General features: G+C 38.2%; 1 protein-coding gene across 2 annotated transcripts in view; it reads left to right on the forward strand.

Moving 5' to 3' along the window:
* Nucleotides 1-12,083, forward strand: part of LOC307160859 (low-density lipoprotein receptor-related protein 8-like) — an 86,713-nt gene that overhangs the window by 59,153 nt on the left and 15,477 nt on the right. For both annotated transcript variants that reach the window (XM_079875150.1, XM_079875151.1), the window contains exons 6-9: nucleotides 3,462-3,584; nucleotides 4,032-4,154; nucleotides 10,053-10,172; nucleotides 10,688-10,813. In XM_079875150.1, the coding sequence (XP_079731276.1) occupies nucleotides 3,462-3,584; nucleotides 4,032-4,154; nucleotides 10,053-10,172; nucleotides 10,688-10,813 (492 nt within the window). The remainder of the gene's footprint in view (nucleotides 1-3,461; nucleotides 3,585-4,031; nucleotides 4,155-10,052; nucleotides 10,173-10,687; nucleotides 10,814-12,083) is intronic.

Genomic DNA, 12,083 nt, shown 5'->3' on the forward strand with positions numbered 1-12,083 from the left:
ACATAGAAAGCCCCCTGCAACATCCTGAGGTTAACTGCTGCACAAGGGTGATGCTCATGGATGTAGCAACTACCAAGCACAACCTATACAGCATTTCATTTTGTGCCACATCATAATGCGTAAAAAAGGATTTGGCATACAGCTACAGTGGAGGCATGTATAATACACTGCCTTTGATATTACGCAGTTTGTGTAAAGAAAATTTAATAATTTAATCAAATAGAGGGATATTTGAAAAACCTAAGATTCTCACGCATCAGGCAAGCGTGATTGAGCTTTTATTTACCATAAATTAAATCTGTTCATCATACAAAATAATTGCGTCTCTTTAGAAGGCTTGGATTAAACCACTTGATTCATATGGTTTTCTAAATATCTTAGTGTGTTGAAGATGAAATAAGTTTTAGGGGTTTAGAAGAATAGACCTTGAAATAACCCTTTAAGTTTGTTCACTAAACTCACTAATAATTCAGTTTTATTAGTTACCGAGATATCAGATATTAGGATCATTAAATATTTGCTTGGTTATCACTAAAGTTGACTAACTTGTTAGAAAGTAGTTGAACTTAACCTGTTCATTTATAGTAACCTTCATAGAAATCAAAAGCCAAAATCTCATATCACAGTGATTTCATTAACACGGAAACAGTAAATAAAACAATGGGGTTTTTTTGTTGTTGGTTTTTTTTGCCAAACATATGTTACATAACCATGTAGTCATTCACATTTTTTTGATAAACCAAAGAATCAATGTTTTTTCTTTTGGATATTTTAGTTTTTCTTTGGATTTTATGTATACTGATTTGATGTCCACAAACCAAAAGGTTGTGTTTATTCATAGCAAATGAAGGATGGCATCAGTACAGAAACAGCTGCATCACATTCATTTTAAAAACTCAATCAAGTAATACATGATTCATTTGGTTGGACAAGTCACATATCTTTAATTTTCTAAATTAATGCATTTCTACCGCCTGGCCCTAGTTATGGTATCGTACAAGATGGTATGTTCACAATTTAATTTCATATATACCAGCAATGACTTTGATGTGCATCAGAAATCAGATTTGTCAAAATTCTGTCACATCATCTCCGCATCACATCATTCCCTCAAAGCTTGGAAAATTCAAATGTCACATCTCCGCTGTCGTGCTCGTTCCCCAGGCAACTCTGACAGAATGGAGCTTCCTCAAGGTGTTTGTTATCTGACATAGCAGGAGAGCGTCTTTGGTAAACAACAAGATCCCAGGAGTCATGGGAGAGAGACAAGGTGCCCAGGAGAGGGCCTGATTTTAATTACGATGCATTCTCGTTCTCTGAGGTTGACTTCATGGGCCGGATAAGTTCACAGAGTGCTTGTTTTAAACATGCTTCCTCTTTCTTCATTCTCACTGTCAGGTAACATCCAGGTCAATTACGATGTCACTTTGCCCAGGCCGGAGGGAAAACGGGCAAGCAGAGGTTGCTAGGCAACTTGAGCGCATGTCCTTGAGCATCTTAAAGCCCTTGAAACATACAGTAGGGAGGGTACATCTACCACAGACTGCTCTATAATCACATTAATCCCTTGTTCTTATGCAGAGTTTCAGGGGGTTTTACTTTGAACTTCATAATGGGCAATATGGTTTGTGTACTCAGATGTGTTTGCATAATTAAGCCTCTGTAATTCAAAAGCAGCTCTCCAGAAACACTCACTAAAGAGGAACACTTTAGTATTAGATTATGTTTTTATAAAGATTTTCTTGGACTTTGAAAGTGCCTTTAAACTGTCATGCCCACCACGCAAACTTTTAAATCAGGTCGGATTTGTCTCAAATCTTACTGCAAACAGCTTCATGTTGCCTATTGAAAATGCTCTGTGGAGTGTTGTGCCTGTGTGTTTGGGCTTCGTATAAATGCACACACACACACACACGTTGGGTTTCCATGTTTTATGGGGACTTTCCATAGACTTAATGATTTTAATACTGTACAAACTGTATGTTCTAGTCTTTAACCTTAATAGGGCTGGGCAAAATTCACTTTTATAAGTATAAATGTGTGTCCACAGTGTGTGTGGGAATCCGCCAATAATGGTAAAAATTAACCCACTCCTTTTTTTATAATCCCGATAAATCATTACCAGTCTCTCCGAACGAGCGGTTCCAGATTTCCCCCTATTCTTACGTAAGCTCCGCCCATGACTGGTGACGATCTGCCCTATTAGCATAGACCCCGCCCTGAGTGAGCCGCAGCAGTCCGCCATTTCTGTTTCCTCCCTGTAGCAGCTTCAGATATACAATGTCTGCGCCAAAAAACATTACAAATGTTATTGGATGTACCAACGAACATAAGAGTCTCCATAGACTCCCGGCATCTCAGCCACTGAGGATTGATCACTGTGGTTGAATTTCATTTATGAAGGGAATGTGTTGAAGAAAGTCATTGAAGTGTTATATATTTGCGCAAATCATTTTACGCTGGGCTGCTTCACAAACGAGGGTCACAAAACTTTTCTGAAAGATTTTTAGATTAACATGACGGTACTAGGAGTCGTTGAATTGAATCATCTTAACTCCACAACAACTATATACATTTATCCACTAACCATTCAGAAACGTTCAGTTGCATTCTAAAAGTTGTAACTTCTTCCTGAGTCTCTCAACCGGAGTCTGACTCCTGTTCGAACATACAAGGCCGTCGCTTTCTGGCATTTTGGCTGCGTGAGATTCTGCAGTTTTGTTGTGGCCAAAGCACAAGCTTTAAAGTCTCCGCCCTCTTCTGGAAAGGGGGCCGTGAGCAGCAGCTCACTTGCATTTAAAGGGACACACACACACAAAAATACATATATATTGCTCACCCCCAAATAGGGGGGACACACAGACACATTCTGGGGACAGACTTATATTACATCTTGTGAAAGTGGCATAATAGGTCCCCTTTAAACCCACTCTTAAACACAACCTATCTCAGAAAACTTTCTGTATTCTTACATATTCAATCAAAAAAAAATATATATATATTTAGTATGATTTATAAGCTGTTTTCCTCATGGGGTCCAAAAGTGTAACCACAAGATAAAAAAATTCTGGTATTACTATCCTTGAGGAAAATGTTTGTCCCCATACCTGAATCACACACATATATATACTGATTGATAGATACTGTAAATGTGTAAGAATGAGTGAACTATATCAGTATTTTGTGAAAAGACTTTAAAGAGTGATTCTGGAGGTTTTCAGAGGGAGAAGTGTGACTATGCTAGTGACATGCATGTACTTTAAGTGATCGAATAAAAAATGGCTTGGATGTGTATGTAAAATGTTTATAATTTTTTTCACAGAATCACAGACTACATTAGTATTCATAAGGGTTTTACCAATTATGAAGCTCCAAAGCATGTTCTGTAAAGATAAAACCCCATGAAGGTCTGTTTGGAGTCTATGTGTCAGGGTTTGGCTGATGTTTGTGCTCATCTGCAGCTCTGCTCACATGCCGACCTGATGAGTTCCAGTGCGGAGACGGATCCTGCATCCACGGCATCAAACAGTGCAACAAAATACACGACTGCCTCGACAAAAGCGATGAGGCTGGCTGTGTCAATGGTACGTCTTGGTGTGCGTGTGTGTGTGTGTGTCCTTTCCACAGATCTTTTGTGCTGCTTATTCAGCAGGGTGAAATGTTTCCCAGAGATCAAATTGGTTCCGCCCTTTAATTCGACACCCTTCAAAGTTTAATGAGTGCAGACCTGTCTCCCCATAGCAGAAGCGTGTCCTGCTCAAAGAGGGCTGTGTCTAAGCGGTAATAAGCTTTCATGTGTGGAAATAAATTGGCCAATCCTTTTGAAAATGGCTTTTATTCGGAAGACGTGCCGAGTCTTCACCTAAATGACCCACGTCTTTTAAAACGCCAGTTTATATTTGTGCACTGAGGACTTCTGAGTTTTTATGCTTATGTGAGAGGAAACAAAACAAAATTGAAATCAACTTAACAAATCACCTGCCATCTGTTCTGTAAGCATCTTCTGTCTTTTTCCCCCCATCATGCTATAGCCACAAAGTGTGAAGGACCTCTGAAGTTCCTCTGCAGGAATGGGGAATGCATTGACGGCAGCAAGGTGTGTGACAACGTGAAGGACTGCAAGGATTGGTCTGACGAACCCAAGAAGGAGTGCAGTAAGAAACCTATTTGTTGGCAAACAGAGCAAAGAGCTGTAAAATGAATGTGGATAGTTTATTTGGTCTTGGAAGAATTTGATTACAAATATTTGAGTTCGTACTGAAACCTCTGACTTTTGATTGTACATTTGAGACACTTTTAAGTTTTACAATCGTTCTTGAGGTTTGTGTGTCAAGTGTTGAGGGCTAGTGTATGTACAACCTTCTAAAATTATTTCCCAGATATCTTTTGTTTTGTAAGCTGATTGCACCTTCAGAAACAATGATTGCATAGTTCACTTCACATATTAATTGCTCTATAAAACTATATACACTGACAAGCCAAAACATTATGACCATTCACAGGTGAAGCTGATATTGTTGATCATCGCCTAACAAGGTCACATATTAAGGTCTGAGTTGATTAGATTATAAGCAAACATTCAGTTCTCGTAATCAACGTGTTGGATGCAGGAGAAATGGGCAGGAATAAAGATCTGAGCGACTTTGACAAGGGCCAAGTTGTTATGACCAAGCAACTGGGTCAGAGTATCTCTGAAACAGCAAGACTCAGCAGTGGTGAGAATTTACCAACAGTGGTCTGAGGAGGGACAAACCACAAACCGGCGACAGGGTGTTGGGCGCCCAAGGCTCATCGATGCACGAGGGCAACAAAGGCTATCCCCCGACTGGTCAGAGCCAACAGAAGGTCTACTGTGGCACAAAATTTTAATGATGTTAGTGGGAGGAATGCACCACAACATACTCTGCTATGTATAAAGTTGCATAGCCGTAGACCAATCAGAGTGCCGAAAGTGCCTACAACGGGATTGCAAGTGTTGGAACTGGATTTTAGAGCAGTGGAAGAAGGTCGTCTGGTCCGATGAGTCTCTTTATTTTACATCACATGGATGGCCACGTGAGTGTGTGCCATTTACCTGGGGAAGAGATGGGACCAGGATGGACTGTGGGATGACGACAAGCCGGTGGAGGGAGTGTGACGCTCTGGGCAATGTTCTGCTGGGACCAGCTATTCATGAGGACGTAAATTTGACACGTGCCACCTACCTAAACATTGTTGCAGACCAGGTACAGCCCTTCATGACAATGTTGATCCCTGGTGGAAGTGGCCTCTTTCAGCTGGATAATGCAGCCTGACACACTGCACACATTGTTCAGGAATGGTTTGAGGAACAGGATGAAGAGTTCAAGGTGATTCTCCAGATCTCAGTCCAACTGAGCATCTGTTGACCAACAAGTTCAATCCACTGCAGCACCACTTCGCAACCCACAGGACTTGAAGGATCTGCTGCTAACGTCTTGGTCCCAGATACCACAGGACACCTTCAGGGCTCTTAAAGTGCTGTTTTGGCAGCAAGCTGAGATCTAACAGCACATTCACGAGTTCACACTTACAAATATTTAGACAGAATAAAAGGTATGCGTATTTGGCATGCTGTCCGAGGGAAGGGCTCCGAGCTCTGTATTTTGGCCCGAGCCCAGAGTGCTCCCTCCGTATCTCTGGTTAGGATAGTAACCCGGCGAGTGTGAGGAGTGTAGGATGCAGAAAACTGTCAATGAACATAGGTGAGTCGGCTCTGTATATATATATAGGCCTCATTTCTTGCTGATTTCTTAGGCAATTTGAACGTGTTCCTCCCAAACTTTGTTAATAAAACATAATTTAGTCAGATGGTAATAATGTTTTGGCTCATTACTGTATATGGTAAATGATAGATCAGTTTATTGTCTTACCAAGTGAAAACAAGAAATCTGTAGTTGCCTTAAACTGGCTGAATGAGGCATTTAGTGAACGAACAAATTCAAACTGGAAAAAAAAACAAAGTAAGGTTAGTTAGCACATTTTTCAAGACAAATATTTGTCAGAACCTAAAAATCTGAATGCATCAGGTTGCATTGAATTTTTAAGCTTTCTCCACAATTCAATTTTTACAGTTTATAAACTTATAACAGACATTGACTAAAAACCACAAATATCTCTTTTTGAATTTTTGGAGTCAAACGTCTTTATTTTCTTTCTAACTGATCTTCTGTCTGTACCACCAGCAAACCTATCTTTTTCATTATTGCTCATACTTATCATAGGGATATCATTAATCATAGGGATGATACGTCAAATCATTCTGTTTATTGAGGTAAAATAAGCAGATCATTCTGTTTATTTGCAACTTCACAGCAACATGCTAAAAAAGCCCAAAACCAAATGGGTTACCCGTTGAAAGTGTTTCGTAATTTATACAGCTGTTCAAAGAGGGAAGAGAAAACAGGATTTTTTTTTTTTATATTTATTCTCACACTCATATATCCCCAGCACTATCTGGGGCAGAGCTGATGTATCACCATCTTCCTCTGATGAATAGAAGAAAAGCTTCCCATAGTCTCAAAGAATTCATTAGCATCAAAGAGGAATGATGGCCCGTTGTGGCTGTTCTAGAGACGTGTGTGTGTGTGTGTGTGTGTGTGTGTGTGTGTGTGTCTCCTCTCCAAACCTGCACCCTTATCCTCCTCCCAGAAATGCCACCTTCACCCATGTGCCACAATAATCGCAGTCTCCAGAGAAAGAGCTCATAACTCTGTCTTAATGGCCTCTGTGTCTTCTTCTTTAATCCAGAAGCCTCTGCTGCTCATTTGGCATATGGCTGGCTCCAAGCGACATTGCCTTGCCCTAAATTGTTCACTTCCATGTATTTTGTCAGGATGCCAGCACCTACTAATGAACTCAGAGCTAGAGAGAACACCTGGTTGAAGAAAGCGAAAGCACATTGTTGCTCGTTTCTGGCCCACATAGCCGTCTCCATTTTGCCTCATTAAATTTTTGTCCACAGAGTACTCAATATGTTCATTCAAGCTCTCAGACACAATATGTTCCTGGGATTCAACTGCAAATATTGCAACACTAGCTTCCACAGACTGAGTCATGAGATGAGTCAGAGCCTGAAAGTTTCAACGGCGTCTTAATGCTCTCTCTGTAAAGTCACCCGCACTCGTGTGTGTTTTTAAAACGGACCCTTGAGAATGTAGACGAGGCATGAAGCTGGTAATTGTGCTGGATGTATTCACTTTTATACTGCCACTCTCACTGCTGGATGAAAGAAAAAAAACTTATGACTAATAATATGTTTGATTTTTGATCATGTTTCTAGAGTCAGCAGTCCAGGTTTTCCACTAGCCTAATGAAACCCCAATGGTATTAAACAAGTGGAACAAATTGAAGTGATATAAACATTATTCCTGGCAATATGGAAATGTGTTTAAGTTATATTACTACACATACTTAGCACTAGTTATTATTACTAACAGCATGCCTGTTACAAAAAAAAAAAAAACGAAATTGTTATTATAACATGGTATATTAACATTGCACTGCATACAAGTGCAATTTGTTTTCAAATGGCTTGTATTTTTTGCATTCAATTAAATGAAATCATCATGTGGTAAATCATCTCTTGCTTGTGAAAAAGAAGTACACTTGATCAAACTTTTAAAAAGGGCACTTATTACCAAAATATTATACTTTAAAAATATGTACTTAAGTGCAAACTACATTTAATGTTTTCTGACACTCTGACACTAATTCTATGTTAATTGCAATTAAATAAAAAAAGCATTTTAAATGTAAATTTATATTAAATGCAATTAACTGAACTTTAGAGTGTTTTTTTTTCTACCCGCTTAAGTAGGATTTAATTACATCTTTATATGTGAATTCATAATTATTTTGTCTTTGAAATAATGTTAAAAGTATACTCTCGAATTTATGGGAAACTGAAATATACTTTGATGTCATTTGTTGAAACTTGTATGTTATGTATTTAAAATCTCTAATTCCACATGTGGAATTTTTCCACATTTAAAATATACTAACTATAAATGTAATATCGAATGACACCGTTCAAATTATTATTCAACCACTTTACATGTATTTTAGTATGTTAGTCGACACATAAAAATAAGTTATTAATACATAATGACTTAAAGTGTACTTTGAATGACAACTTTCAATTGTACATTATTACAAATTGCACTTTTCAAAAGTGTTAAGAAACATTAATGAAAAGTGGACTCTTTTTAAGTACACTTAACCCTCTGGGGTCCTTCGGGTCCAAATGGACCCGAAGCCTTTAAATAAAAAAATGTAAAAAATCATAGCTTCATCGGAATGATCCGAAATTTGGTGACTTTGTTGGTACTTGGTATATGAACACCCAAAAAAATTGGGGACAGGATTTGAATAGTCTAAGTGGTTGTAAAAAAAATAGTCACACTCAGGACCTTCGGGTCCAAATGGACCCGCCATAGGAAATGAATGGGAAATTGGCAAAAATGTGACAATACTGAGTTTTTTTGTGCGTACAATCTACAAATCAGCCACGATCCAGAAAAAAAGCACACAACAGTGAAGGGGTGAATCTATAAAACATCAAGAGTGCAAAACAGACACATCCACACACACACACACACACACACACAAACACACTTTTATACACATACACACTAATAAATTCAGATTACAAAAATCTGTTTTGAATTTTTAAAAATCACAGCTTCATCGGAATGTTACGAAACTAGGTGACTTTTATGGTATTAGGTATGTGAACACACAAAAAATATTGAGGTCATGATCCAAGCATGCTAAGTGGTCATCACACTTCTGCTCTTTGGTCAAAAATGACCCCCATAGGAAATGAATGGGAAATTGTCAAAAATATGAAAACACAGAGGTTTTTTTGCGCATACAATCTACAAATCAGCCAGGATGCAGAAAAAAAGGACTCAACAGTGAAGGGGTGAATCTCTAAAACATCAAGAGTGCAAAACAGACACATCCACACACACACACACACACACACAAACACACTTTTATACACATACACACTAATAAATTCAGATTACAAAAATCTGTTTTGAATTTTTAAAAATCACAGCTTCATCGGAATGTTACGAAACTAGGTGACTTTTATGGTATTAGGTATGTGAACACACAAAAAATATTGAGGTCATGATCCAAGCATGCTAAGTGGTCATCACACTTCTGCTCTTTGGTCAAAAATGACTCCCATAGGAAATGAATGGGAAATTGTCAAAAATATGAAAACAGAGTTTTTTTGTGCATACAATCTACAAATCAGCCAAGGACTCAAAAAAGGACTCAACAGTGAAGGGGTGAATCTCTAAAACATCAAGAGTGCAAAACAGACTAAATCTGTTCAGGCAAAAATCACTAGAATTCGCAAGCCTTTCTACAGAGAGCTGTAAATCCACTAGTGGTAAAAATGTGCTATTGCGTGATAAAAATGCTCAGTGTGTCCACCAGTTGGCGCCCATCTCATTTCAAAAATTGCTTTCATGAGGCCTAGGCTTGACTCTAAAATGAAATACAGCTTTAATAAAAATAAAATAAAAATTATATATATATAAAAAATTTCTATTATATTCAATGGGAAAAAATGGGTCATAATTATTGCATAAATATTAATTATAAATCATAAAATTATCTCAAAACACCAAAAAAGAAAAGAAAAAATATTATAAAAAACAAGTAAAAAAAAAAATATTAAGATTTTTTTATATATATATTAATCCCGCCCTCCGGGTCCATTTGGACCCGAAGGTCCCAAGTGTGACTGTTAAACGAAGGACCCCAGAGGGTTAAGTAGCGTTTTATTTAATATTATATTATCTGTTTTTAATTTATTTAAGTACACTACAATTGCTAATTCAGTACAATTAAGCATACTTCATTTTTACAGGTGATAGGTTTTTATGCTTTAATTTTTTAACACATTTTTTTGCTTTTTATTGTGCATTAAACTGATATTTGTGTTGTCCAAAATGTCACTTTATCTAGGGTGTTTACAAACTTACATTTTAACCCATCCCTTCTCTGTTTCATAGGTTTGAATGAATGTTTGCTAAACAACGGAGGCTGCTCACACATCTGTGTGGACCGTCCCATTGGATACGAGTGCCAGTGTCCTGTTGGCTATAAGCTCCTGGACAAGAGGACATGTGGAGGTCAGGCCTGACTCAATGATGAGATGACTTTGACAGTAAAAGTAAAGCTGATATAATAGACTACTGCACTAATAGTTGCACTAATCATTTTCAAATATTACAACTCGCTAGTGCCAGGTTATGTATGTTTCAGTGTGCTGACGCCACTTAAAATAAGTTTCCACACGAAGATTTAAAAATCTGCTTTCCGAGACAGGAGAAGAGATGTTCTGATGTTTACTATGTACAGAACTTGAAGTTTAAATCCAAACAAAGCTAATCTGAGAAAGCTTTTGCTGGTACAGTGAACATACAAAATGATTTCACCACAGGGTCAGTGTCAGTGCTGTGAACTAGTCACTGCAGTGTGTGCAAGACCTGATGAATATTAGAACAAACTTTTATTTATTTAATATAAAAATGTCTATTCACTATTCTGTGTCATAACATCCTCCTTTGTACCATACAGTGTAGCCATGATATTCACCTGTCTTGAGTGAGTGATCATGCCTGCAGTGTATCTGTTTACTCTGCAGATATTGATGAGTGTGAGAACCCTGATGCCTGCAGTCAGATCTGCATCAATCTGAAAGGGGATTTCAAGTGTGAATGTCACCCTGGGTATGAGATGGACCCCGTAAGCAAGACCTGTAAAGCTGAGGGTAAGATATATACTATAAAAGCCTAAATTAAGTCTGTTCATCATATAAAGCGATCGTGTCTCTTCTTAAATTTGGACTAAACTGCTCAGTTATGGTAGCCTGGGTGCCAGCCCGAACCCCGCCCACAATATTTTTTGGTCGGGAAGTTCGGTCTGGACTCGCTCCGTTGAGGAGCTATTATGCCCGAACAAAAATTGTTCGGACCAATCAAATTGTCAGGGCGGGCTTTATACGATGATGGACAGATGAGCAACGGTAACGTAATCACCTACGTCACCAAAGAGCGCTTGATTTGAATTAGTTTACAACAAAGACGAGTGCAGCTGGAGAATTGAGATTTCACGAGTTCACATTTACAAATAAGTCAGATAGAATAAATGCATATATAAGATTTCACGAGTTCACACAAATAAGTCAGATAGATTAAATGCGTATATGACGTGCTGTCCGAGGGCTGTGGGCTCGGTAGCCATACTCCCCCGTGTTCCTGGTTGTGAGAGAACAAGACAAGAGTGAGGATTCGGGGTGGTGGAGGGATGCTGAAAAACTGTCAAGGAGTGTTAGGTAAGTTGACAGAGTGAATATGCTTCCTCATGCTGATATAGGGTAACGTTAGACATGGTATTGTTTGATGACAAGTTGATATTGGATTGATTATTTGTACGTGCTTCTCCCGAACTTTGTTTATGAAACATCATGTGTAGATTCCGCCATCGCGTCTGTTATAGAAGATATCCACAGCGCATTCATTTTAAAAGAGGAACAGAGAGCCGCGACATTTTGTTGTTTGAAAATATGAATGAAGAACATGCGTCATTTACTCCGTTGCTCTGATTGGTTGTAGGTCTATCCAATTGAGTGCAGAGGGGTTTTTTTTTCCTGGTTCGGTTGAGACACGCCCCATAATCAAATCTCTATGGAGCAGTCTCAGACTCACATTCTGACTAGAATATGAGTATGACGAAGTCAGGCTACAGTTATGGATTAGTTTTACGATCTCTTCATGAACTTTTTGAAGCGTCAAAGTGGTAGTTGCGTAAACTGTCAATGGAGGGACATAAATCTCTCTGAATTTATTAAAAATATGAAGATTAACAAAAGTCTTATAGGTTTGGAACGACATGAGGGTGAGTAATTGATACAAATTCCCCTTTAATACAAATGTGACGGTACAGACATTTATAATGTTACAAAAAATATAATTTTTCCAAAAAATGCTGTTCTTCCTGTTCATCAAAGAATCCTGAAAAAAATTGATCACGGTTTCCAC

The sequence above is a fragment of the Squalius cephalus genome (assembly GCF_949319135.1).
Source record: "Squalius cephalus genome assembly, chromosome: 7".
NCBI classification, from domain to species: Eukaryota; Metazoa; Chordata; class Actinopteri; order Cypriniformes; family Leuciscidae; genus Squalius; species Squalius cephalus.